At 51.3% G+C, this 27118-nt stretch overlaps 13 protein-coding genes across 13 annotated transcripts; 4 read left to right on the forward strand and 9 right to left on the reverse strand.

The window, feature by feature from the left end:
* Positions 1-689: 689 nt before the first annotated feature.
* Positions 690-2412, reverse strand: N7468_008750 (uncharacterized protein; the record flags this gene model as incomplete). Its single annotated transcript, XM_058478046.1, has 3 exons — positions 690-1136; positions 1180-2212; positions 2354-2412. The coding sequence occupies 3 exons, from the start codon at positions 2410-2412 to the stop codon at positions 690-692; spliced, it is 1539 nt and encodes a 512-aa protein (XP_058326376.1).
* Positions 2413-3065: 653 nt separating this feature from the next.
* Positions 3066-3864, forward strand: N7468_008751 (uncharacterized protein; the record flags this gene model as incomplete). Its single annotated transcript, XM_058478047.1, has 3 exons — positions 3066-3288; positions 3419-3526; positions 3782-3864. 3 exons carry the CDS (start codon positions 3066-3068, stop codon positions 3862-3864), a joined length of 414 nt encoding a protein of 137 aa, XP_058326377.1.
* A 259-nt stretch (positions 3865-4123) lies between these two features.
* Positions 4124-4470, reverse strand: grg1 (putative glucose repressible protein Grg1; the record flags this gene model as incomplete). The annotated part of the gene is made up of 3 exons (XM_058478048.1): positions 4124-4140; positions 4207-4390; positions 4456-4470. The coding sequence occupies 3 exons, from the start codon at positions 4468-4470 to the stop codon at positions 4124-4126; spliced, it is 216 nt and encodes a 71-aa protein (XP_058326378.1).
* A 2030-nt stretch (positions 4471-6500) lies between these two features.
* N7468_008753 (putative glycosyl hydrolase) lies at positions 6501-9264 on the forward strand (the record flags this gene model as incomplete). Its single annotated transcript, XM_058478049.1, has 2 exons — positions 6501-7772; positions 7837-9264. 2 exons carry the CDS (start codon positions 6501-6503, stop codon positions 9262-9264), a joined length of 2700 nt encoding a protein of 899 aa, XP_058326379.1.
* Positions 9265-9598: 334 nt separating this feature from the next.
* N7468_008754 (uncharacterized protein) lies at positions 9599-10771 on the reverse strand (the record flags this gene model as incomplete). Its single annotated transcript, XM_058478050.1, has 1 exon — positions 9599-10771. One exon carries the CDS (start codon positions 10769-10771, stop codon positions 9599-9601), a length of 1173 nt encoding a protein of 390 aa, XP_058326380.1.
* A 397-nt stretch (positions 10772-11168) lies between these two features.
* On the reverse strand, positions 11169-12876 carry N7468_008755 (putative carboxylesterase; the record flags this gene model as incomplete). The annotated part of the gene is made up of 3 exons (XM_058478051.1): positions 11169-12273; positions 12337-12545; positions 12601-12876. 3 exons carry the CDS (start codon positions 12874-12876, stop codon positions 11169-11171), a joined length of 1590 nt encoding a protein of 529 aa, XP_058326381.1.
* Positions 12877-13266: 390 nt separating this feature from the next.
* Positions 13267-13756, reverse strand: N7468_008756 (uncharacterized protein; the record flags this gene model as incomplete). Its single annotated transcript, XM_058478052.1, has 2 exons — positions 13267-13320; positions 13388-13756. Coding segments are annotated over 2 exons (423 nt in total), but the record flags the coding sequence as incomplete, so codon positions are not given.
* A 1789-nt stretch (positions 13757-15545) lies between these two features.
* Positions 15546-17101, forward strand: N7468_008757 (aldehyde dehydrogenase family protein; the record flags this gene model as incomplete). Its single annotated transcript, XM_058478053.1, has 4 exons — positions 15546-15572; positions 15629-16037; positions 16079-16407; positions 16472-17101. The coding sequence occupies 4 exons, from the start codon at positions 15546-15548 to the stop codon at positions 17099-17101; spliced, it is 1395 nt and encodes a 464-aa protein (XP_058326383.1).
* A 128-nt stretch (positions 17102-17229) lies between these two features.
* On the reverse strand, positions 17230-18719 carry N7468_008758 (amidohydrolase; the record flags this gene model as incomplete). Its single annotated transcript, XM_058478054.1, has 3 exons — positions 17230-18001; positions 18049-18293; positions 18348-18719. The coding sequence occupies 3 exons, from the start codon at positions 18717-18719 to the stop codon at positions 17230-17232; spliced, it is 1389 nt and encodes a 462-aa protein (XP_058326384.1).
* Positions 18720-20396: 1677 nt separating this feature from the next.
* Positions 20397-21500, forward strand: N7468_008759 (glycoside hydrolase family 88/105 protein; the record flags this gene model as incomplete). The annotated part of the gene is made up of 1 exon (XM_058478055.1): positions 20397-21500. One exon carries the CDS (start codon positions 20397-20399, stop codon positions 21498-21500), a length of 1104 nt encoding a protein of 367 aa, XP_058326385.1.
* Positions 21501-22350: 850 nt separating this feature from the next.
* Positions 22351-23598, reverse strand: N7468_008760 (uncharacterized protein; the record flags this gene model as incomplete). The annotated part of the gene is made up of 1 exon (XM_058478056.1): positions 22351-23598. The coding sequence occupies one exon, from the start codon at positions 23596-23598 to the stop codon at positions 22351-22353; it is 1248 nt and encodes a 415-aa protein (XP_058326386.1).
* A 711-nt stretch (positions 23599-24309) lies between these two features.
* N7468_008761 (uncharacterized protein) lies at positions 24310-24666 on the reverse strand (the record flags this gene model as incomplete). Its single annotated transcript, XM_058478057.1, has 1 exon — positions 24310-24666. One exon carries the CDS (start codon positions 24664-24666, stop codon positions 24310-24312), a length of 357 nt encoding a protein of 118 aa, XP_058326387.1.
* A 625-nt stretch (positions 24667-25291) lies between these two features.
* N7468_008762 (uncharacterized protein) lies at positions 25292-27103 on the reverse strand (the record flags this gene model as incomplete). The annotated part of the gene is made up of 8 exons (XM_058478058.1): positions 25292-25319; positions 25388-25673; positions 25742-25881; positions 25932-26093; positions 26146-26302; positions 26366-26720; positions 26775-26930; positions 27059-27103. 8 exons carry the CDS (start codon positions 27101-27103, stop codon positions 25292-25294), a joined length of 1329 nt encoding a protein of 442 aa, XP_058326388.1.
* Positions 27104-27118: the final 15 nt, after the last annotated feature.

Here is a 27118-nt window from a genome sequence, read left to right on the forward strand (position 1 = left end):
AATCCCACTGTAAGCTCCGCAGCCCCTATCTTAACCTTCGACGCGTCGTGTTTTCACCACCTTTAACCATCCGCGGTGCCCCAAAACGCTTTCGCTACCTGCCCCATTATATATATATATATATCCATGATAACATATCCTACACCACCAATTCTTATTGGATCATAATTGTCACGACACACTTTGTTTAGCTACGAAGGCACCTCCGAGAATCGCGGAGAGAGCCCTCGGAGGCTCGGCGCGCACATTGTACGACTTAGACCCACATAATAGCTCGCTAATCAAATCGCACAATATATAAACAAACCGCGAAGGGAACCGAAGGGTTCCCCAGCGATTAGTTTGGTTATCCTGCTACAATTGAGTTGTTTCACCCCGAATTCGTAGTAGTATTGGCCTCCCTCAGTCTTGTACTCTTTGAACCTGTGAGGGAATTGTCATATTTGGGTGGCACAAGCTGACCAGGCAGATAGTAGTATGCAGTGGAGCGTTCACAGTAGGGTTCCGGTCTGAACAAAGACTAAAGCTTGTCCTTTTAGCTAGAGTAGGCACCCTTTTTTATAGGGAGGTTCGTCAGGGGTTCCATTTCATATTACACGCTGTCTCCTTAAGTTCGCGTGGCGCGTTATTATTTAGATTTATCCTAGTAGAAGATCTTATTTCATCCAGCTGGCGTCTATTGGTCCTATTCAACTGAGAATACTCACAGGGGCTAGGAGCAGAGTATAGTACCTGCAAGTGATTCTGTCCAGTTGATCAACCATATCGGACTTTGTCCGATGCATGACCAAACCAATCATCCGATGCCAATGACTCCTCGGGGAGGCGTAATTGATGATCGTGCTCTTTGTGGTAGTGTATGCATGGTATGCATCGATTCCGTTTTCACTACCAACCCCACTGGCACTCTTAGCACCACCCCAGGGGCTACTAGGATCATTGCGATGATGAGTGTTGACCCAGACTATCCCTGCATCGATTTGATCAGATACGCGGAATGCTTGGGAGAGATCGTTTGTCCATATTCCCGCACCCAGCCCGAAATGGGGTGTCATTGGCGAGTTCGATAGCCTGGCGCTCACTATCGAAGCCAATGACCACAATGACAGGCCCGAAGGCCTCTTCGCGCCAGATGGCTGTCTCTAAAATGCTACTGGCCCCGCCCGCAGATTGTAAAACGCTCGGTGCGAAGTAGTAGCCACGATCGAAGTCGGTTCCATCCAAAGAGCTCAGACCGTGCATTCTCGTCCCACCAACAAGAACGTCCGCATTGCCACTCTGGACAGCGTCACTGACTAACCGCTCCACGTTTTGTAATTGTTTCTCTGAGATCAAGGGGCCCATACTAGAATCTGGGTTCGTGGGTGCACCCATACGCTCAGTGATCCCTTCGACTTTGGCTTTGAGCTTTCGCAGAAGCTCGTCCTTGACGCTGTTCTCCACTATTATCCTTGTGCTGGCAATGCACGTCTGCCCGCTTGCAATGTAGCTCCCAAATACAATGCCATTCACGGCGACATCCAAATCAGCTCTTTCAAAAACCACCAGTGGGGCCTTGCCGCCTAATTCAGCAGTATACTTTGAAAGATTTGCGCCTACAATTGATCCGATGGCTCTTCCAGCCACAGTTCCGCCCGTGACATCCACTTTCCTGACAAGGGGGTGTGACACGAGATGTTTACCAGTAATTGCACCATAGCCCGGCAGAACGCTAAATACTCCAGCGGGAACCCCGGCTTCATGGAGGATACTTCCAAGGAGAAGAGAAGTGAGTGGAGTTAGCTCACTTGGCTTGAGGATCACGCTGTTGCCGGCTGCGAGGGCCGGCGCGAGTTTCTTGACGGCGATAAGCAGGGGATGGTTGAACGGGGTGATCTGAATAACCACGCCTAGCGGCACTCGATCAATAAAGTTGTGTAGCTTGCCAGTCGTCGGAAGTACTGGTCGTTCTTCGACACGGAGGAGCGAGGCGTAGTATTTGAACCATTTGACAAGCGATGGGACCTGAGCTTTCATTTCCCGAATGGCGCGGCCGGTCTGTTTTACCTCCAATGCGATGAGGTCTGGCAAGGACGCTGAAAGCAGGTCCGCGCATTTGTCCAGGACATCTGCCCGGTGATGTCGACTAGCTCGGGACCATATCCCCGCTTTGAAGGTCTCGTGGGCGGCACGTACTGCTCGATCGACATCTTCCTTGGACGCCGCGTGACACCTGCTGGTTGTGAGATCAGGACCGCCAGATGTTTGCATAGACAGCAACTCACTCAGCGAATCTCTCTTTTGTGGACGGGTCTTCGATCGGGATCCTTCGCTAATGAGCCTTCGTGTCTAACGCGGGGCATACTTGACGTACGGAGTCTCTCCTCCAGGTCCCTTTTTGCCAGCGATCCATAGAAGGTATGTAGATGACATGTTGCTTTATGGTGCCGTTTATTACTCGAGATTCCTTCCAAGCACTCCAGTAGTCATGAGAAGCGAACACCTTTCCCCTCATGGTTGACACCCCCGCACTGGCCGATCCTCGATAAGGTCGATAAGGCCCCAGCAACGTGGTTGGCCCAACTCCGGCCAGTCGTGAATGAGTCACGTGCTGTAAAGAAAGCCATTTTGGACGAGATCATATAGATATGCATTCGCTCAGTGGTATCGGTACGCTGCGACCATGAAGGGCATTAAGAAGCGGAGTAGGCTTGGAGAATCCTCGGAGAAGACCAGCATCGCACAGCTTGGCATCCTTTCAATTCTCCGCCAGAATCCGGGCAGTGCTCTTGGCAATTTAACAGCAAATAGCAAATCGCCTAAAAATAGGCGGCAAAACACAAGATTTGCGAAGAGAAAACGAGCCTCGTGCGGAGCCGGGTCCACTTACGAAGGTGCGGGCGATCCCAAGGTCCCAATGGGCTGAGTCTTATTAGCTAATGGGAATGGAATTCGCGGCTCTTGACCAGCTGGACCCTGGTTGTCATCTGATTTTAATCTGATTTTCCTTTGATTTTCGTTGCTCCTCCAGGTCCAACCTCCATCCACCCGGACAAGCGACAGATCGCAGATCAACGCTGGACCCAATGAAGCATCTTGCGAGCCTCCTCCTCTTGGCTGCCACGGCCGCTGCGACCCAAGCCTTGAAACCGTTTTACTTGAAGACGACAAGCAACACGACTGATGACAGTTTCTATGTGGATGTCGACAATATCAACACCAGCGAAAGCTATGCGATGCTCACCAAGGACCACAACTCGGCACTGCCCTTCTTCTGGGGAATGGGAGCGACCACCAGATTCAATCCCTGTTTAATTACGGAGGAATGTCGCCCTTCTACCCGTGGGCCATCACCCTCCTTATGAACAATGGTATGTAGGATCGCGATCTGCTGGAATGATGATCGGCCGACTCTAACAATGCGGGTATGCGGCTACAGACAAGGCAAGCCGCGTGATGATCACCGACCATGCCCAAGGCCCGGACTTCACGGTTGACGAGGAAGGCAACGTGGGTACCACGAACCCCAGTTTCGATGGGTGGCTCGGTAAGTCTCTTCCACCGCATGCTTGGTATTCTCGCAGAAGGCATTGGGTCTAACGACAATTTTCTTCTCTCTAGCCTGCGGCTCCGAACTTCGCTACCGTAACACCGGCGGCAAGAACGACGACACAATGGAAGGCTGTGAAACAGTCAACATTACGGTCTCAACGTACTAGGGCGCTGCGGTCATAAAAAGTGTTTTCGTCGACCTCGGATGGAGGATGTGGATACCCCAGTTTAATGATTGATCCGTTTGAAGCGGCTGGAGACTCGCCAAGCGAGTTCTTTACATTTGCGCCTGGTTCTTCTGTACCACACCAAGCCCAGCACTACCACAAGTGAGCCCCAGGCTAGTACTACTGCCTGGTACTAATACCACCAGCATACATCCGCCTCGTCCACCTTGTTTACGACTATGTTTCTTCTCCTCGGAAGGACAAACTACATCTGATCGGGAAGTGCATATGAGAGCATCATGCTAGTATTTGTAATGGGTACTAAGCGTTAAATCATTAAAGCATAATATATCCACGTCGAAAATAAGAGGCCCTCGCGAGCAAGACACGGGCCTTATCGGACCGGCTGTTCCAATGAAATGCACTTAGTGCTTAGCAGCCTCTGTTCGAATATTAGATACTGCTTCAAGTTCGTGTGTTTGGAAAGATTGGTCCTTAAGGAACTTACCCTTGTTGACATCGGCCTTGGCATCGTGCTTGTGCTCGTCAGCCTTGTCACCGATGGCGTCGACGGCCGCGTTGGCGCGAGTGCTCAGCTTGGCATCGGAGTCCTTGGCGACCTCCTTGTTGGCCTCCTTAGAGGCGCCAGAGGTAGCGCTCTGGACGGTCTCGGTAACGTAGTTGGCGGCGTTCTATGAAGATGTTAGACAGGAGTCCGAGCTGGCGAGTCAGAATGCCACTGGAAGGGTTCACATACCTTGACGGTCTCCATTGTGGATGATGGTAAGAGAAGAGTTTCTTGAGAAAGAGTTGAGTAGTTTAAGTTGATTGTGTGATGAAGGGAACATTTTGCGGTGGGCGCTTTGCTCCTATTTATGGTTTCCTGTTGCGAGTCTCTATCGCGAGATTATAGTACGTCATGGTGTTCCAAGCTCATCTCAGATCTTCCTGTGGTTTTACCCCAACGGACCTGCCTGTATTATCCGGCTTCAATCTTTGCAGAACCAAGGAAGTGCGGTTCAAAGTGGGGTCGGTGCTCATGTCACCCTTTCAGCACACGCGCGTCAACTTCAACCTAAGCTTTTGACGGATCTACTACTAGCCTGTCGTCATAACCCTTCAAAGGGGCGATAAGGGCACCTGTGCCTGATCCTCTATCACTCTGTTATGTTTAGTTATTTCCTAGAAGATGCAGCGGGGCAAAGGTTGGAACCCCAGAGTTGCCCCTGGGCCTCGGCAAGATCGACGATGTCACCACTTGGAGCCACACGTCAGTGGCTGAAAAAGCCACACCAGCCAACCACCATCCTTGGTTCTGATGGACATAGCAGAGGGGCAAGACTTGGAGCCTCCCGATGTGGACGCTCAGGTGTCCCCTTCGCTAATGACTGCTAATCCACGGATCCGTTTTCTGCTCGCGGGTTTGGTTGCTATTGGGACTGGATCGGGCGATCTCGTGCAGATCTTAGCGGCGAATGGAACACTCTGGTCATTTGGGCAGATCGAGCCGAATCAGCAGTAAGAGCTCCGGAGGCGATGCCGCCAATCAAAACTACCGTGGTTGCCCAGGGGGAAGGTCAACTTTGAATCCTTCTGGTTGTTGAAGAAGGTAGATCTAAGCAACAGAGTCCTGCGGGGAACATTAATGGATGTATCGGGAAAGCAAACCCTTCGTCCTTCCAATGGCGAGCGAAACCTGGACGGAACGTCAGCTTCTGCTCAAAGAAGTGGGTTAACACGGAGGACTCCAACGTGCTCTCCTACAATGCTAATCCGGCTGTTGCAACCACGGCCCCGCCTGCTCCAGTTTATGCCCTGCATGACTGGATGGAATATACTCTGGCACCAAATGGGTTCTCTGCCCAGGAGGAACTCGCGTCAGGCCTATCTTGAGTCATATGCCCAACTCTAGCACAGGTCAGAGCGTATTGATAGTGAGCACTCAGGCATGCTTAGATGATTGGCAGCTTCAAAATGGTGCTCCTTCTTACCAGCATGGCGTAGACTCCCCAGCAGGCAGTCTGCATCTAAAGAATTGTGGGAAAGATGTCTGGATTCTGCTGTCGGTAATGGTGGTGAAGACGCATAATGTAATGTTTATCTCGCCAGAGCTGGTGACAAATCAATATCATCTCTCTAAATAAAGTCAGTGGTCTGCACAAAATGTCTGGGCCGCAAACGAGGTGGTTGACGGGTAATTCGTCTGAAATATCGCCAGGACACGAGAGGGGAGAACGCTGAAGGGAAGAGGGAGAAATGAATCAGTATTCTGTTCACAGAAGGGTGATTTAGACAATATCACCGAAAAGGGAATATGGTAATTGCAATTTTCCAGGATTTGTCGTAGGTGATCCTACGATAACGCGTATATTTTAATCTTTGTCTGTATAGAAGTTATGAGGCACTGAAGCAGAGATGCCGCCCAGGGCCCCCAGGAGTAGCGATTTATGGCCCGGAGGTCTTTTCTTTTCATCTTTACACAACCCCAGAACATCTGAGGATATCCTGAGAGGGGTTAGTGCCTGACCCCGATCTGCGGGTGCATGATCCTTCGCCCCCAACCAATGGACCGGCAAATTCCATGGTTCGCCGGATTCGCCGACTCCTAACAGCGCAACTCCATGCAAACTCACACGAGAGGGTTTAATAAAGCCATTGATCGACTATGTAACATTTGAATGTGTGACCACAATGCTACAATCCCATCTTGGCGCAAGGTGGCTTCAATACTTAAAGCTTCTCCTGGCGCCCTAGAAGGACGATCGATCTACTAATAAGCACAGGCGAGCCCGCATGTCCACCATGTATTGTTGGATGAGAAGCGCTGCACTACTCGCGCTGTGGCACGCAACAGCAGCTTGTGCGGAGCCTCTGGTCTCGTCACCGGGTCAAAGGTCGATCATCCCAAGATGGAGCATGCAATCTTCTACGCAGGTCACCCAAGACCTAGCTAGTTTGTCGCAGCCAGGCACTGATGTATCTTCATGGTATCGTGTTGGCCCACGAGGGACCGTAATGGCAGGGTTGATCGAAAATGGCGTGTATAATGAGACCGACCTATTCTACTCAAGCAACATGGAAGCCTTGTCAGGCCATGCCGCATTTCGGGCTCCTTGGCTCTATCGAGAAGAATTCACCGTGAAGCCCATGGCTGGACAACATTATACGCTGAGGACACACGGCATCACCTCAAAAGCTGACATTTATGTGAATGGGGTCCAGATTGCGACAAGCGAGCAGCAGCAAGGGTCATACGGAGGACACCGATACGACGTGACCCGTCACCTCACGGCTGGGACCAACTGTATCCTCATAAGGGCGTATCCGACAAGCTATCTTCGCAACTTTGCCATGGGTTTTGTGGATTGGAATCCTTATCCCGCAGACAATGGAACTGGAGTCTGGCGCAATGTGGAAGTGCTCCAAACAGGCGCCGTGTCCATGTCCTCTCTTCGCGTGATCACGGATTTCCACAACCCCACGGCCAAAGGCACCGACACAGTGAATATCACCCTGAAGACTGAGCTCCACAATAAAGCCACACACAGCGTCCCCGTGACTGTCAACGGAACTATCACTGATCCTATCGGGGCTGACCAAGTCCTGATTGGCGGTACGTTCACCCTACGAGCAGGTGAGAGGAAAACTGTGGAGCTTGAGTCCACTGTAAATGGTCCTCACATCTGGTGGCCTGCGGGATGGGGAGAGCAGGACCTGTATAAGGCGACTGTAGACACAATGATCCAAGACACTACGTTGCGTCTTTCCGATACATCGACTCGCCAATTCGGAATTCGTCATGTGTCATCGTATGTTAATGGCTATAACGACACCGCATTCCAGGTAAATGGGAAACCATTCCAAGTTCTAGGAGCGGGCTACACCCCCGACATATTCTTGCGGTTTGACCTGGAGCGGGTCGAGACGATTTTCCAATACGTGTTAGACATGGGGCTGAACACGGTCCGCCTCGAAGGAAAGCAAGAGCATCCGGAGCTCTATGATCTTGCAGACCGGATGGGATTGATGGTGCTGGCCGGATGGGAGTGTTGTGACAAATGGGAAGGCTGGGCGGTAAGTGCTAGGATCTCATAGTCACTCCCTCGTCTGTTCATTAGGTATCTGACTCGAACGATAGTATAATGATGATGCAGATGGCGTGAAATGGGGAGATTCCGACTATCCCATTGCAAGGGCGCAGATGCTTCACGAAGCAGAGATGATGCAATCCAGTCCTTCAGTCCTCGGTTTCCTAGTGGGATCGGACTACTGGCCAAATGATCGCGCCACGAAAGTTTACCTCGATGCACTAACGGAGATGGATTGGACTAACCCGATAATTGCTTCAGCCAGCAAGCGCGGATATCCAGAAGCTTTAGGTCCCTCTGGCATGAAGATGGATGGTCCGTACGACTGGGTCCCGCCCGACTACTGGTATGGAGACAAAGAGGGCGCTGCGTTTGGCTTTGGGTCCGAACTTGGGGCGGGCGTGGGGACCCCAGAAATGGACAGCTTGCGGAACTTCATGTCGCCCGGTGATCTGGAAACGTTCTGGTCGGAGCGAGACGCCGGCCTGTATCACATGTCCAGCAACTCATCTTCGTTCTACGATCGGTCCATCTACAACAAGGCCCTTTACGCACGGTATGGAGAGCCGACTGGGTTGGAGGACTATGTAGCCAAATGCCAGATGGCCGACTTCGAAGCAACCAGAGCCCAGTTTGAAGCATTCTCTATTCGTCAGAACGCAACTCGACCCGCAACTGGCGCTATCTACTGGATGCTGAACAGTGCGTGGCCAAACCTCCATTGGCAACTCTTCGACTATTATCTTCGCCCCATTGGAGCCTATTTCGGGACGAAAGTCGGGACTCGCGCGGAACACGTCGCGTACGACCCTGCCACTCAAACTGTATGGCTGATCAACCATTCTATTTCTAACCACGGTGAAAGAGAAGTTGCAATCGACCTCATTGATGCGAATGGGAAGAATATCTCGAGCACTCGACTTAAGGTCATCACACACCCAACCACTTCCAAGCAGCTCCAGACCGTACCTGGGATCCAGAAGATCAAAGACATCGCATTCCTCCGCCTGACCCTACGTGACACCAAGGGTAAGAAAGACCTGAGCCGAAATGTGTACTGGATCTCACCTCGTAACGATGTCCTCGACTGGGACGATTCCAACTGGTATACTACCCCCGTCACGCAGTACGCAAACTACACCAGACTCGAGTCTCTGGCCCAGGCCGATGTCAAGGTCACGATACCGGATGAGAAACCAGTGGGCAATGGTCGGCCGGATTGGCACCACCTGAAAGTTCAATTGGAAAACAAGTCAAAGCGACCAGCTGTCTTCCTGCGTGTAGTTGCGAGGAATGTGACAACTAAAGAAGAGGTTTCCCCAGTTGTATGGTCAGATAACTACGTGACGCTATGGCCAAAGGAGAAGATGACCTTGAGCGTGTTGCTGAAAGGAGATATCAGGGATACGGGATTCGAAATCTCCGGGAGGAATGTTGAACTTCGAGCGGCGCAAGTCCCGGTATCCTTAACTCGATAGCCGGGGCATTTGCGTGACGCGGCGTAGCTTTTTCTGATATTAGATACTCTCATGACATTATTTTACCCTCAATTTGGTGGAGAGCGGGACTGTCTGTTTTGAATCTACGGAGGCTTCTACTAGGGGGGATGAACGAGCATTCACGTCTGCATTACAATTACTGGGACATTTTACACTGGAAGCGGGCGCCTGAGTATCTCTTCGGTCGACCTTTTGCATAATCAGGCTAAAGTCATGTTCGCGTACTTTAAGACATTCCACTCATGATTGGATAGCATCCTGCTTCTTGACAGTCGTACGGAAAGAGATCCATTGCCCCACGAAGTGACATGTTTCACGTAGTAGCCACTGTCTTCTGGAGCAGGGTTAGAATCCGCGACATGTCCGCACCAGAATACTCGACCCCCAACACCGCGTGGGCTTTGTTCTCCGAGTAAAACATTTGGAGGCGCTGATCAGCCGCCTCACAAACCGCCGAACTCTTTCGCAAGTCCGGAAATTCAAGAAGTCCTTTCGCTGGAGAACTAGCCCACAAGTAATGCAATGAGATGCGTCGCAATAGGGTACAGTCGCAGCTTAGGTCTTGAAGAACGGGGGCCCAGCTTCCCTCGGGAGCAAGGCATACATGATACAAAGTGAGGGTCGTGAGGGTCGTGTGGAGGCTCTCGAGTAACCTCTGGAGATCCGAAGCCTTTATTGCGGTCCGAAACAGCGCAAGTTCGCGTAGTTTCGAAAACTTCGCTGTTTCGGCAAGTTCGTGCATAAATTCACAGGCAAGATCGTGCGACCCGAGATTCAACAATAAAGTCTGCAGATTGGTTGCGCTCAGCACCAGCTCTAAGAGGAATCCAAAGTTATCCAGCGTCAGATACTGTTCCAGGGACAAGGTTTGCAGATTTGACCACACTGCTTGAAACCTAGGTTGCCGGCACAGCATCTTTGGGATACGGCGCATGTCCATGACTAGTGTGCGCGAGTGCTTATTGGCATAAATCAAATGGAAAGACGAAACTGGCAGACGTGCATCGACCAACAGCGCAAAGAACACTGCGACTGCATCTGTCACAGTAACATGGCTCATCTCGGGGCGACCTTCGGGGAAACGACAAAATATAAAGAAAGATCGACAATTTGTGAGGCCATTCAGGAGGTTGTCGCGAAACCTTTGGATTTCCTCCACTTCCATCGGGGCTGAAAGAGGTCCCCACGAGTGGCGAGTCAGGCTTAATCCCCGGCCCATGCCGTTCTGGAGCATAAAGGCAAGACCCTTCACGTAGGGACGTAACGCTTGATGTTGCGACAAGAGATGTATCCGTGCCAGACTGGCATCGGACAGATCAGTCCTGATGGAAGTGAAGAATCGGCGCGCAAAGCAGTTGAAGGTTTTCCTTTGTAGGTCACGACAGGCTAAACGGAGCTGTAGTAGACTCTGGCCTTCCATGGAGTCGGTAATCAGCTCGATGATTTCGACCGCCAGGGAGGGGAAGATAGCGGGGATCTGCGCCATTATTTTGCTGCCAATTTAGGCTCCAATATACAATCAAAATGCAATATGATAATATTCGAAGGGATTTCGAGTGATGATGCAGAGAGTGGAGCCGCCCCCGGATTTCCAGGGAAATAAGCTATGGTAGGCTACCCCTCACTTATTGCGGAGCTGACCGGAATACAAATGATGTACATCTGAAGTATGATTCTCGGCTGGAAAAGGAGCTAAGAAATCCATAGATACGTGAAATCATGCGGGGTAGGTCTAGACTAGAGAAGGGTGGCCTGTACGGGTTGCTACTCTTGCACGAGACGAGTGACCTGGCCCTATTCCAATCCAGGCCCAGCGACTGAGGTCATATGTCATGGCTTTGGGTGGCATTAAGATTCTAACTTTAGACATATATAATGTTCTGTTACTGCTCCATGTGGGCCGCCAGAGCTCGCCACATGGAGCATCGTTGAGCTTGCGCCCACGGAATTACCTCCATTGCCGTTGCGTTCGTCTGAACGCGTAATCGGTGGCCAGTTCCATTTCCCCAGCTGTTCCAAACAGGCGCGGTCTCGTATCGAAACTTGTTGGGGTTCAGCGATTTGACAAAGCTGATATAATAGCTCATGACGACGGGGACGATCGCAGCGTTGGTGGTAGCTAGAGAGTCTGCGGCTTGGTTTGTGGCATTCAGCCCGAAGATAGCCGGAAGCTCAAATACATGAGGCACCCCCATTCCTTCTGAGATCTCGGTCGGATCGCGGATGTTGCATCGATAGTTCCACACGTGGTCGGATGAGAAGAACTTGGAAACGCTTGCCGCTATATAGTTCCCAGGGCAGGTAAATGTGGATTCCCCATAAGCCGCTGCCGCCAGTGGGAAATAAGCCCCGTGACCTGGGAGATTCTGCAGCGAGGGATACGCGACCTCGATCTGCTCTAGTTGGTCATCGCCCAGCCCCGGGTAATTATTTCGAAGGAACCGCGAAACATCCTCGGAGCTGGTGGCGTCATATGCAAAGCCCGTCCCTTCGTTGCTATCATCTGTGACCATGATAGGGACATGGATGAACTCGCCCTTTTTGAAAGACCGATAGAGACGGTCGGGTATCAGGTCGCCATCTACAACAGGGAGAAAATACCACAAGGGGACCGGGCTGCCGCTGCCCCCGGGAAACGGCGCATTGACATGGTTCTTCTGGATGGTTTTCATATCCACCCCTCGAAGACATGAGAGCCTGTCATGCGCATGGCCGCAGCCAACCTTGTCGCTAAATCTTCGGAACTGGAGCTCCATCCCCGACACTGTCCTCGTGGTCGGCCAGAAACTCGACTCCGCCACTGCACCGACAAAGAGGTTCATGTCCATGCCTCCATAGGCGGCCAGATGATGAGCAACAGCGCCGGCCCCTGCGGAGTCTCCATGAATGACGACACGATCTGGATTCCCACCGAAGGATCGAATGTGTTGCTGCACCCAGTTGAACAGCTTCCTTTGATCCAGCAGGCCGGCATTGAGGTCGCCATTCCTACGAACCTCTTAACTGGCAAGGAAACCCAGCGCGCCCACGCGGTAGTTGAAATTCACGAACACCAGGCCATTGCCAGACTGATGCACCACGTCACTCCCGTTGAAGTTCGCGTTGGCGAGAGTCGCGTATCCGCCCCCTTGGATGAACACCCAGACGGGGAAGTTCGAATCGACCGAGGCGTTCTTCGGTCGCCAAACATTCACAAACAGACAGTCCTCCGCCACTGTGTCACTCAGCGCCTGTGAAACACCGGGGCACAGCGGACCAAACTAGGATTGAGTTAGCGAGTAAAATCCACGCGTGACAACCCATCTCTGTTCCTACCGAGATTGCATCTTGCACATCGTCGCTTTGTTCCGGATCTTGAGGCGCCCTCCATCGCAGCCCTTTAACCGGAGGACGTGCATATCTCATGCCGAGAAACTGATCGACGCCATTGTAGAGCGATACCCCTTGGTACTGGGCATACGTCAGATCAACGATCTCCGATCGGGGTAAGGGCGCTTGCCCTGGTATCAAGCCAATCGCGAGGCCGATAAGCAGGAGCAAGAACATGAATGTGCACGGAGCAGCAACCTTCCAGTGCTGACGATCATGCATCCATGGACATAGCAAGGTCCCCTTGCGCGTTTTCTTCAAATGCTCCAGGGACTCAGCTTTGGATCCAATGGCCGATGACGTAACTATATGAACACGTCAATATGTCAACCTTACCGATCGTGGGAAGACACGCAAAAAGAAACACTGATTGCCATTATCACAATTTTCCATTAAAACGGATCCTTTCTACTGTGAGGAATTAGCGAGATTGATCTACTTGGGTCTGCAAAGAATTGGCCTCGGGAGAGTAGGAACCATGTAGGACTTGAAACATCAATCTTCATCAATAACTGGGGAATATATAATAGTACATAAGCTTGAACAAACTGGAAAAGCTCCCTCAACTCCAAGAAAAAAGTCGTAGTCACATCAGCCTCCGGCCCATCCAAACTAATAATGGCTTCCGCGTCCATCAGTCCCATGCATGCGACGAGTTCCCGCAGCCTGACCAGTTTGTTAGCTCATCTCAGTTCCAGTTCCATTCCAAGGGTGGCGGATTCGTCGCACGTACCTTGACTCCTGGGCGGTGGGTCAGGCTCCCTTTCATCTTCAACATAGCTCCCGACACCTTGTCTCCTATGGTGGGCTTGCGCTTGTGGTGGTGTGTCTTGTGGATGCCGTAGTTGGTCTTCTTACTGCGGGGTTTGGGAGCGGTCTTGGTGGTTGTTTTTACAGTCTTGTGTTTCGTGTTGTGGCCACGCAGCCGAGTCATCATGCTCGGCTTGGTGGTGGTGGTCGTAGTAGTCGTGGTTCCACGGTTGCTGCCCAGCATATTGTCAAGGATGTCTGGAAAAGAAATTGTAAAGAACTGGAACGGTGGATTGTGCTTCTGGAAAGAGGATAGTCGAACCGGGCGGTGCGAGAGGCCAGCTTTATAGCTTCTACGATATGGACTCGATGTTCACCTTTGCTCTTCTCATCAGCTTCATCACTCTCGCAAGGGGCCCGCATGGTAGATTAAAAATAACGTATGCCAAGCATCAAATTCGCCTCTCTAAAGACAGAATAAGAAATGACAGCTGTTGGGTGGAGAGTCACTAAACGCGGGAACGTCATCCGTAGAGATGATCGGCACTCTGCATGATCACGAAACGAGGAATCCGCCACATCGTCCCAGCGGGCTGACGGTGTGGCTTGGTCAAGCATGCACAGGGAGTAGCGCATGTATACGTCGTGCCTAGCATTGACCTTGAAGCTATAATGGCCAGTTAGGCGGGTATGACGTCAGTACGTCTTTATTTGTTGCGATCGCGAAGCAGATTGGACGCGAAGCGAAAAGTTGCCGCACGCCAGTGATAAGCAGATTGCACCTAAGAAGTAGATATACACGTACGCAGAGGGACACCACGAGGTTCGAAGCTGCTTTCCTCTCCATCATACGTAAGGAGTGCCAGGCTGACCACCCACGTTCACAAACAAACCAAGCTGCTCCAGAGGGTGCCATTATCTCTCCCCCCATGGGTTCTGTGAGTTTCGACGGTCGTGCTAGTTATCTGGGAATCGCTTTCCAAGAGTGACAATCATCTTTCTTCAGCTCAACCACCTTCTGGCACTGTATCTGGCGGTCGGCGAGCTCTCGTAGGGAGAGTCTTCATAGGAATTAGAATATGCAACGGCGCCGGCAGTGATCATATCGATTCCAGCCTCGTACAGACCATTAGGCCTAGAATGATTTCTCGGTTCCAATGCGATTTCTGGCTGGCAGACATCACATGACACCATCCGGGTCCGTGCCCCTCCGAATTGTGCTGCGCAAACTGCGTGTTATCCGCGCATGCAGTCGATGGCATATGATTCGGATTCATTGCGTTTGTTTGTCCGTATACCTTGAGAGGTCATGGACGTCGCACAAAGTCGTCCTGGAAGCCATTAGAAGGCCTTTCCCAGAGCACTGGATCGCTAATCAACAGGAGACACCTCCTTTCCGCGATGATTCCGCTTCAACCTATTGAATCTCCTCGCTTTCCAGCCCCGGATTACCACGAAACTCATGCTGCTTGATGTAGCCATGCGTGCCGGTCGTCAGTCCCGAAGACGAGCTTGGATGCCGACTTTACAACCCGAGAGCCTCTTTAAGTTTTCTGTTCCCCAGCCAAAACGCATCTGCGGGGTCCCCCGCAGTAGCTCTCTGCATCTGGGGAAGCTGATCCACTCGTTGTTCGGCCCTCCAAGGCCAATCAAGTCGCATCTTGTGGTAAGCACCCCTCCTTTTGGAGTATAGCAACGTGCCTGGCTTGGCTTTGATCATTGAGTGATTCTGATGGTCCGGCCTTTGTTGATTCGCCCCGTCCAGAAACGAAGCTCCAGGGCCCCATAGGCTATCGGGCTGTTCGACTACGATTGGCCGCCTAAGGTGACCGACTTAATCTGAGTGTCCCCGCTGTAAGACTGCGCTGTAGACTATGAGTAAATACCTAGGTCCCGGAGTCGATGATAGCGTTATCCTAAACAAGACAAACCTTACCGCTGCGTTCGGAAAGCGAGCACTGCTGACCTTGGCGGGATCCATTCCTCTCGGATTTGGGAACTTATAAAGATGGAATCATTACTCTAAGGTGGGCTCCTTCTTCGACCTCCCCGTTCTCTTACTGTCTGGTCTCCTTCGGTCTTCTTCTCCGCCCTGCAGATACAACCGACCCTTTAGCAACCGCCACCATAGCAACACGACCATGATGAACGCAACCCTTGATTTCACGGTGCGTAGGGGATATTCTACCGGTCCGCTTTGAATATGCTCATTCAAGCTACATAGACATTTCACAATGTCATCAACAACGAATTGACTTCCACGGCCACTTCCCGTCACGGAATCAACCCAGCGACCTCTGAGCCTAATCCGGAAGTGCCTGTCTCGACCCAGGAAGACCTCGACCGTGCCGTGAAAGCAGCCCGCGAAGCTTTCAAAAGGTGGTCCACAACAAGTTTCGCTGAGCGCCGTGCCGCTTTAGCGGCCTACGCCGATGCCATCGAGGCTAACGCGGCTCTGTTCGCCCAGACCTTAACCATGGAGCAGGGAAAGCCGCTCAGCCAGTCTGCCACAGAGGTAGGCATGGCGAGCACATGGGTCAGAGGCCTCAGCGCAATCGAGATACCGGAGACTGTAATTGAGGAGTCCGAAGACAAGAAGATTATTCAGCGGTACACCCCTATCGGTGTCGCTGGTGCCATCGTCCTTGGAACTTCCCCGTTCTATTGGCCGTAGGAAAAATTGTGCCGGCCGTATACACTGGAAATACCGTCATTGTGAAGCCATCGCCATTCACCCCTTACTGTGGCCTGAAGTTGGTTGAGCTCGCAACGAAGTTCTTCCCGCCTGGCGTGGTCCAATGCCTGAGTGGAGATGATACTTTGGGCCCTATGATCACCGAGCACCCGGGTATCGACAAGATCTCGTTCACAGGATCTATTCTGACTGGCAAACGGGTCATGGCAAGTTGCGCCAAGACGCTCAAGCGAGTCACCTTAGAGCTTGGAGGGAATGACCCGGCCATTGTGTGCGACGATGTGGACGTGGATGCAATTGTCCCACAGGTAATGCGCACTCGCATTTTATTTCCGACACCTGAGACTGGGATATGGCGCTAATCTACCACAGATTGGGATTTTGTCGTATCTATGCAGTGCGCAGATTTGCATGATGATCAAACGGCTCTATGTCCACGAGAAGATCTATGATGAATTTTTGGAGAAACTGGTCAGCTTCGTCAAAACACTGAAGGTCGGAAACGGGATGGAGGCCGACACCTTCTTTGGCCCAGTGCAGAATAAGGTGCAGTTCGAAAAAGCAAAGGATCTATTCGACACCATTGCATCCGACAACCTCAAGACCGCACTCGGCGGACCGATTGACGACACCACGTCCAGCGGGTACTTCATCCACCCGACCATCATTGATAACCCGCCCGAGAACTCACGAGTGGTTCAAGAAGAGCCCTTTGCGCCAATCCTCCCCGTCCTGAAATGGTCTGATGAGGCGGATGTCATTGAGCGGGCCAATGCCCACGAGACTGGCCTGGCCTCGTCGGTTTGGAGCAAAGATATGGACCGAGCAACGCGGATCGCGCGCCAGATGCAGTCTGGTAGCGTTTGGGTGAACTCCCACTTCCAGGTTTCCCCGAATGCGCCATTTGGTGGACACAAGCAGAGTGGAATTGGTTCTGAATGGGGACTGACAGGTCTTTTAGGGTATTGCAACACTCAGATGCTATGGCTCCACAAGGCCTAGGCTAGCGGAGAGAGGATGGAACATGACGGGAATTTTACGTACATAATGATTACGAAGTTGAACATACTCTTTCAAGCCTACTTCGTAATCTCCCACCGTCGTAAAAGGGCGACTGTAACTCGTGTCGGCTACTCGACCGGCCAGCGACCGCTCATCTGGCTGGTCAATCCAGCCCGTTCAACGACCTCCTTACTGCGCTTCTTGGCCTCTTCGACAATTTCCATCTCGTCCATCGTGGTCAGTTCTCCGTTCTGGACCAAAATCTTGCCGTCTACGACCACAACATCGACGTCTCGGCCAGTTGCAGTGTACACCACCGCGCTCGCTGCGTAATGCCAGGGCTGATTATGAATCCCACGCACGTCGATCGCTACAAAATCAGCCTTTTTCCCCACTTCCAAGCTCCCGATAGAATCTTCAAGGCCCAAAGCCTTGGCGCCGTTAATAGTCGCCATTTCCAGCACGGATTCGGCGGGAACAGCCGTCGGATCGTAGGAGATGCTCTTATGAATAATGGCAGCGAGCTTCATCTCTTGCAAGAGGTCGCAAGTGTTATTACAGGGTGCTCCATCTGTGCCAAGCCCAATGTTCACGCCGGCCTTTTGTAGATCGGGAACGCGGCAAATGCCCGAGGCCAGTTTCGCATTGGACGTTGGGCAATGGGCAACGTGGGTCCCTGAAGCTGAAAGTCGCTCAATGTCGGAGTCATCCAGGTGGACCATATGGACAAGCACCGTGGAGGGACTGAGCAGGCCAACCGAGTCACAGTACGACATTGGGGTATGCGAGACTGAAGAGAAAAAGTCGCGATCGGCCTTGACCTCGGCGCAGTGCATTGTGACCGGAATGCCCTTTTCTCGGGACACGGATGTCATTTCTTTATACAGCGCATCGGAGACGCTGTAAACCGTTAGCGATATCCAGACAACGGGTATCTGATCACTTACCCTCCCGGAGTTCTGGCTCCAAACCACACCCGGATGCGGTCATTGGCGGCTCCGTTCCATTTCTCCCACATCTTGATTGTGCCAAGAAGAGACGTCTCCCGATCCTCCACGAGGCCGGGATGCATTGCCCAGGCATCATCCTGGGCATATTTGGCGATGTCCATGACAATCTTACCCAAACAGCCACGGATTCCAGACTCTTCGACGGCGCGAGCAAGACCGTCGAAGCCGTACCGATTGGCAAACTATAAAGCGGATCAGCAACACAGATTATACAGTTGAGAGGGCTCTCGCCTTACCATGCTTTCCAAGAAGCACGTCGTGCCCGACTTGAGCATTTCTCCAATACTGAGTCGGGCGGCGGCATAGCCATCTGCCTCCGTGAAATTGCCTTGCAGCACCCATATTCTCTCACATAACCAAGAAACCAGCTCGAGATCGTCAGCGGTACCCCGGAGCAGAGTTTGGGCAGTGTGCATGTGGGTGGAGATCAGTCCGGGGATCATGATTCGACCCGACAGGTCAAATTCTTCTTCGGTGGGGTATCGCGTCTTCAGGATCGATGCTTTGCCAATGTCTGCTATCTTCTCCCCACGGACGAGGATGGCGCCATCATTGATAATGCGTCGAGTGCTGTCGACCGTGATGATGGTAGCGTGTACGTAGAGCATGGTGTGAGAGCACTCTACGAATTGAATTCGCAAGCAGCACAAAGGGATCTTCAGAGACTATTTGGTAAATTCGAGTAAACGCATATAGATATCAGCCCAGAGATATCGTACTGCTGTACGTACACGATTGCCTCTTTCCCCACTTCCTGGTTATCGCACAGGCGGAGACCGCCGACCCACGATGATCACCGGCGGGCGAGTTGAAGGTCATTGCCGATGGTCGGAATCACATGATTTTTTGCCTCTCGAGAGAAAGGGTTTTTGAGAGGCAGAGAGTCGAAAATGAAATTCATTAGAGTCGATCCGCGATCGAGGAAGGCAGCCCATGCGTTCCCCACGTCGAGGAACAATGCGCGGATGTCGGTCTAAACAGCGACGGAACCTACCGATTGCACACTAATATATGCAAGCTTCTGATTATACACCGCGTCATCCAAGACTAAACTTATTGCCAGGTACGTAGCTGACTAACGAAGTTATATCTCGATATATTGTACTTGGTGACCGGGACTCTCTATATGATCCAATTCGTAGGATATTCGACGAGAACGGAAATATACATGCAGGTAGTGAGCCAGGACTACTAGCTAATTCAGGATATAAGATTCCATGTTAGACCAAGCAATTGCATGAGAGGAATAGCTTTGTAGCTTTTGCCCGTCTTCGAGGTGCGCATTAGTCTCGATCCCCATGGTAGATGAAAAATGACAGGGTGCCCTTATCCAACGCCTGTAGGTAAATTGGTACCAATCATGATCGACCGGATCTAACGATCTGTCATTTGAGCCATTTGTTGGTAACGAAGTCAATTTCGACATGCCCCATCGAGACATCTATTTGGTTTCCGTGTCCACCCGCGAGATGTCGATATCTTACTTCTAGGTATGGTCTACCGAACATGAAAGTCGTTAAACATGCGAGATGTCTTGCTATATCTTAAAGTCGTGCGCGTCAATTCGCCAATCGGCAGAATTCACCATCTCGATCCCCAGATCCTGCTGCGAATCCGGCTGAGCCAGATTATGATAGCAAGGAGGTTTAAAAATCCCGAAGGGATAATTCTAAATATACGGCATAGACTAGGAGAATGGAGAAGAGCAAATCCCCTTTCCGAATATCACTCGTCCACTTTGTGCCAGGATAGTCCTCGTGCTACGGCGCATTGTCCTCAAGCCCACCAACCAGCCAAGACTCTGGTGTCTGTTTTAGCTCAAACAGGGGGACTCGGGCTGCATATTATCCGATGGGGCAATGAGAGACTGCGGAATATTGTCGTTACAAAGATACTCATAGTTAGAGTTCCAGCTATTTATTCCCAGATGGACGTAAGCCTCCCCACACTCGGCCATTTCAACCCCCACGCCAGCTGAACTCGCGGGGAAACCCCCCCCGAGATTTAGCCATAGGCAGAACGGTCTAGCCAATTACCTTTTGACAACCCGCAGCTCCGAGATAAGCTCGTGCTTTTTTTTTCCCGAAGCGCTGCCAATCTTCTGCGGGGGAAATTGAGTTGAGGGGGGCCTGAAATTCTTTACTAATCACGTATTAGACACCATCCGCAGTATTTAACAGTATTGAGAATTCCCTATACATATCTATCCGAGAGATAAACCGTGCCACATCTTATCACTGACAGAGAAGAGTATCCTATTAAGCCAATTTGCGCCAGTCGTTGCCATGGCTTGGGAGCGGCCGTCCCAGGCCGACATACACAGCGCGGTGCGCCTGTTGATTGACAACCTCGTCAAAATTAAAGATGAAACGGGCAAATTCCTCCTTCACCTCGACGACGGCCGTATCATTGATACAAAGTCGTGGCATGGCTGGGAATGGACCCATGGGATTGGCCTGTACGGCGTGTGGAAATACTACGAGATCACCGGAGACCCCAACCTGCTCAAGATCATCGAGGACTGGTTCCAGAGGAGATTCGCCGAGGGCGGTACCACCAAGAATATCAACACGATGGCCCCGTTCCTGACTCTGGCATATGTATATGAGAAGACAGGCAATCCGACTTATTTGCCCTGGCTGGACGCGTGGGCCGAGTGGGCGATGTACGACCTCCCCCGCACTCGCTACGGCGGCATGCAGCACCAGACATACAACACCGAGAACTACCAGCAGTTATGGGACGACACGCTCATGATGACCGTCCTGCCGTTAGCCAAGATCGGGAAGCTACTGAGTCGGCCGGAGTACATTGCTGAAGCCAAGAGGCAGTTCCTCATTCACATCAAGTATTTATTCGACACGAAGACCGGGCTGTTCTTCCACGGCTGGACGTTCGAAGACGGCGGCCACAACTTCGCAGATGCCCGATGGGCTCGCGGAAACAGCTGGGTCACAATCGCTATCCCCGAGATTATCGAGTTACTGGATCTCGACCCAGCAGACCCCATTCGGTCGCACCTGATTGCCAGCCTTGACGCCCAGTGCGAGGCGCTCGAGCGCATGCAGTCGGAATCCGGTGGCTGGCACACCGTCCTCGATCACCCAGACTCTTACCTCGAGGCTTCGGCGACTGCGGGTTTTGCCTACGGCATCCTGAAAGCTGTTCGGAAACGATACCTCGGGCCCCAATATCGACAGGTGGCAGAGAAGGCGATCAAATCCGTTCTGGCTAATATCGACAGTAAAGGAGAACTTCAGAATACCAGTTTTGGTACACCCATGGGGGACACTGTTCAATTCTACAAGGAGATTCCCTTGACCTCCATGCCATACGGCCAAGCGATGGCGATCATGGCGCTTGGTGAATACGTCCGCACGTATCTTTAAGCTGGTCGCAATCAAATCTGAAATATCACTTAATGACTTCTGAATAGACAGCCGGGAAGCTATGAAGAGTTTCTTTTTTACTGCCCGTCGTTTTTGTTCATATCTAATATTCTCTATTTGAAATCCCGAATTCATGCTCTTGAAGGTGGATTAGCGGCCCTGTATGGATGACCCAGCAAATCGAATACAATGTAAGAGGACTACATGAGGGGATACAAAACTGAAAGGTAATTGTGGTAAAATTTTGTCGGACCTAGCGTCCAACGGCAGGTGCGTCAGTGACGATGTGAGAGCGAAGTGTCCAGTCGTGGTCTTTGTGTTTCCAGTCTTGGATACCTCCCCCAGACATCCGCTGACCGTACAGAGACTGGACAGGAACCTGCTCCGCGAGTACGGGTTGCCCCCACATTCTGGATCAGTCCTGATCTTGGAGACTCCAAGGTCTCAATCTTGTCACCAATGTCACCAAATGGAAGACACAAACATCCCTCGGTCCGCAGAACTCGGAAGGGGACAAGAAGGCAGGTCTGTAATGACCTAGTGATAGCCCCATCTTTCCACCGCAACATATAGTCCCAAGGCTTCACTTGCCGCAATGTAGGAAAGCATCGCTAAGGATCGTCCGGTTTGATGCGACTCCGCAATCTCTGTACTTCCTCGTTTTGCGAACCTCCCCATAACTCTCTTTTCTTTCACTACCTACAGGTCTCTCCCCAGAAGGTGGACAAACGAGGTGAAAGCTGTATCGTGTTTGCGAGTAGCCTTTTTTAATGCGAGATTCTGGACGTTTGAGTTCTTCACAATCAACTCAGAGAGGTCCTCCCCTTCGGGGTCTTTCTAAACAGTCTTTTCACCACTGGTCATCAATTGGCCTTTCCGTTTTGTAACTTCGAGTCCGCGAGGGTCTCATGACATTAATACCCCGCGCGTGGGCTGCCTGATGCAAAGCTTCACATGCCCGAATCGAGTGCAGGAGTAGCATGTCTGGGTCAAACCCTGCACTTTCCAAGTTGGTCTGCTTATTCTTTTCGCTATGAAGATCCAGTACAAAGACTAGATCCTTCAAACTGGGCAGGAAGTCTCTTGATCCAAACGCACCGACCCAGTCAGCCCATTGGTCTGACATCGTGAGTGATGCAGGCCCACGGAATGTTAGGGATTCAAGGTTTGGGGGAAGATTTTTGTAAAGACTAGGCAGTGAAGAGGGATTGAAAAACACATCGCCAATTGAGAAATCTAATGTCTTGAGATTGTCCAACTGCGGTAGAGCTTCGAGAAACATCTCTTCACCTAGACATGGAAAGTCTAATCCACGGGTAGAATGAATAAGCAGAGTGTGAAGGTTTTCCAGAACACGTGGGATACCTAATGCCATGCGACAGAACGTCTCCATGGCGTCGTTTTCAATGATTTCCAAAGTGTGCATGTTGATCGACTGCGATGGAAGTTCGTTCTCAGGATCTAGCTTGCGATCTGGATTCCCGTACCGTTGCTGCATGTCCTCGGCTACGAGATCAGGGAGGAAGGTGAATTCAATCTTGCTTTCTGGACTGAGAAATTGGCGCTCTTTTTCTCCCTTCTCGATCGCCTCCCGGTGCTTGGCCCTGAGCTCCATGCTGGTCGGGCCGTCAAATCGAAGCCCGCACGTGAGGTAAAGCCTGAGATGAGGGACGAGACCATGGCGTATGAACGGGCTTTGCACAAGCTCGGCGCAAGCGCTCGAGAACTCAAGTCGTTTTAATGGCCAATGTAATGGGATGTTTTTGTCGTTTAAATTCTCGTCAAAGCCACTTTCTAGCTGGAGATCCTCGACGCTCTGAAAGTGAGCGCCGAGCACTGCCCATTCTAGATCTGAAGGGGTGTTCTCATCCACGTAGAGACACTTTGCATCGCAGGGTACATTTTCGAGTTGTTTCTGTAGATTCTTTTCATGATCTGGGTCCTGTTCACTGTGGGGGCCAGCCACTTTGACCACAAAGGGGCTTCTGTGGGTCTTGACGGACCCAGGTCGGTAGAGGCGGGGCATTTTGTACCACGACGGCAAGACTCTGTCAAGAGAAGAGAAGACAGATTTGGGAATATTGAAGAGGGTCTTCATCCTTGTCCTAATAAATGCGGAGATTGCAGGGAGATACTGAGCATTGCAATTTGGGAGAAAGGGCCCAAGCGCCAAGCGCCGGGCATTTGAGCCTCATCGGATAAACATTCCTGCCGTGAACTATACGCGCCCCAAACACCATCCGACAGTAATCCTCTGCCATCACAACTGTGTCAAACGCAAGTGAGAACGACTCTGAGTGGCTATGAAAATCCTCTGGCACAGCCTTGAGGCACGCGAAGTTGAGATTCGCCATAATACACTAGCCTAGCTCGTGCAGTATTGAGTAGAGAAACGTTCCTAGTGTGCCCCTGTGGAGACAGAGTCGTCTTTTACGGATAATTCTAATTTTAAAGCCTACAAGAAGTCGGGCGTGGAGAAGGATTGATGGAACAATAAAATTGTTCTCAAGTTCTGCCTTACATGGCTTGGGAATCCCCGTAAGCCCGCTCAATGCTCCCCGCCGGTATGTTTCGGCTGCAATAACGCGCTTAGATGTGGTCTAAGCCACGTCAAATCCATTATAGATCACATTCGAGAGTGATCAACTTTTGAGGGCAAATTGATGGGGGTCAGAGTTCTACAAAGCTGAGTTAGTATCTGGATCGAAACTCGGGGATGGAGGGAATACATACTCTGAAACCCCTCCTCCTTCTCTTTTGCCCTTGCTACTTTCTTGGAGATGGCTTCGCGGGCCATTGCCAGGGCCTTCTAAAGCTTGGCATGGGCCTCATCGAACTTCTCCTCAAGACGGTCCTGTTTCTCCCGAAGCCTTCGTATCATACGTCCCACATGAATGTCCTTGTCAATCCGGTATCGGAAGCTTACCAGTCTCCAGACAAGCTCTTCCTCGGGCTCGGGGGTAGGCTCGGGCTCGGGGATAGGGTCCCCGCTGTCAGACACCGCGGGGGAACCACCCAGAAGAGGAGCCTCATCAGCAAGGCTAGACGCGTATCCACCATTGTCCGAGGGGTCGCGGGACGACGCAGCCGCGTTCTTGGCCAAGCTGGTCTTGAAGAAGGTTTTCTTTTCCTTCTTTCCCTTAGAAGAGTGCTTGCTAAGATCCATGATAGATGTGTTGTTATGCGGGGGTAATCTTCGTGTTTCGAGTGGATGAACGAAATGAGAGTTTGTAAGGTGCAGGTGGGAGACTTTGCAGGTGGAAGAGCGACGCGTGCAGATGGAGAAGGTTGACAACAATTGCAAAATCATTTTAAGGAAAAAGGCGCGTTCCACCTGCTCAATCTGGAAACTCATGGTAAGAACGATTCTGCCATCTCCTTCAGCAGAAAGGAGCGAGTCTTATAATCAGGAATATTGGTTGTTTCCAGAATTCTGACCACTACCAAAGCGACCTGGAGAAGAGCGGAGCGAAGCAAGATTACCAGATTGTATGTCCAGCAGACAGTTTACTTACCTGGATGTGGTAGGCCTGTCTTTCCCTCCGTGAAGCTATTCGCATCATCAAGCGTACGAACTTGCCTCTCATGACATCCCCAACCCACTCACGAAGATCATGAAAATAGTACAATATCTTTGGATTCGAAGTGACTAGGTCAACCAAGTGCTTTACGTCCAACAGAAAAGCAAGACAGACAGCCGCTACAAAGAGATATCATTGCCTAAAACGGGATGCTGGTGTGCCAGAGTAGACACTGAGCCTTCATAGCAGACCCAGTATCATACCTGCAGCCTAGACCATTCCAGATTTATTTCCCTTTCTGTATTATATCTGGACACTGTCAGCATTGAAAAGATCTATGCTCGTATCGATTGATATAACACTCACCCATAAGACCACATTTGCGTCGTGGGATCGCTCCATTGGTTTGGGCTGTGCGAAAATGACTGCCCTTTGACTTCCGGCATCATGGCAAGATCTCGAGCCTTCTGGACAGGGCCATCTGGGAAATGCCAAATTTTCCCATTCAGAAGGCTAGCCTCTTGGACCTGCACGGCCCTCTCAACGCGAACAGTCTCGAAGATCGACAATGCTAACGGAATCTGAGACTTTGCTGTAATTCTACTTAGGCTTTGCGCGAGAGCGACACTGTCTTCGACATCCATCGCGGTACCTATCGACGGTTCATATAACACTCTTAGTTTGAACGGACTGGTTATCACGTCTTCGAACTGCACTCACCTTGCGACATATATGGCAGCATGGAATGAGCCGCGTCGCCTAGGATTATCAGCTTGCCACGCACCAGTCGACTGGTCAGCGAGCCGCTGTATAGGGGCCTTTTAATAGTGCTATCGATCAGGCCGATGATCTTCATCAAGCTTTTCATAGTCAGTTCGGTCACTTTTGTAGGGAATACTTCAGGACGTACACCGGATCCCAGCCGGCAAATTCCTCCTGCATGTCCGGTAGATGCTTTTCAGAGTTATCGCCGCACTCTGTGCCGTCCGAATTATCAGGATGAGATAACACCATATTGAAGGTTTTGTCGGAGCTGAGAGGATAGCTCATCACATGCCGGTTATCGCCAACCCTGTGATCCTTGTTAATGATCACCGATGTGGAAATGCAGGGCTTCAACGGACCAGAGGTTGAGCGACGGCTTCTCCAAAAGCCAAGAAATCTCGGGATCCTCGCGCATTCGATCCATATCAACTACAGCATGGTACGCCGCAAAGCCTGTGAGGTGAGGCGGTCGGTCTGCATCCCCCAAAACTATCTTTCGGGCCTTCGAAAGCACACCTATTGAATACAGGGATCAGTTCATTCGTTGAAGATTGATCATAGTGTGTCAAAAATACTTACCGTCAGCCGCTATCACTAGGTCTGCGCTGATTATTTGGCCATCTTCTAAAGAGATGCTAGGTGCAGCACTGTCGTATGAGACAACCTTCGAGCCAAGTTTGATAGTGACGCCCAAGTCAACAGCCAAATCATGAAGTGCTTTATGGTAGTCCCCACGATGGACGACCCAGTAAGGCGCCTCGAATTGCTTGCGGAGCTCGGTCCCCATTCGAGTGTAGCCAATTACGTTTCCGCTCTTCCATCGGCGCATGGACATCTGCTGGGGCTCCGTGACGTAGTTCTGTAGATAAGGACCCAGTCCCAGCTTCAAGAGAAGACGTGCGGAATTAGGCGGGATTTGAATGCCTGTTTCCACCTTCAAGGCTGTTAGTTACGTTGGCCTTTGCAACTTCACCGAGGTCATCCCCACCTCTGAGAGTTCATCGGATTGCTCGTATATAGTGATCGTGTGGTTCTGACGAGCCAGCGCAACAGCAGCCACCAGTCCACATATTCCTGCCCCAACAACGGCGATATTAAGTGAGATCCAGGTGCCATTTGACGCTGGTTCAGGTGAGCTCCTGGTCTGGAGCAAGCGTAAGAAGTGGAGGCAGTTGCTTGGATAACTCGGGGGCTAATGCAGGTATAGAAAGCTCAGTTATGAATAAAGAACATGTCTTTGTCATTTCAGGCCTTTCCAGGATATAATCTCACCTTCAGCCTCGGGTCATCTCGATATCCTCGGTAACTGATCACCATGACTAGTGGCTGCCC

This window comes from Penicillium chermesinum, assembly GCF_028974085.1.
Source record: "Penicillium chermesinum strain IBT 19713 chromosome Unknown utg000007l:1.0-2695246.0:1.0-2697696.0, whole genome shotgun sequence".
NCBI classification, from domain to species: Eukaryota; Fungi; Ascomycota; class Eurotiomycetes; order Eurotiales; family Aspergillaceae; genus Penicillium; species Penicillium chermesinum.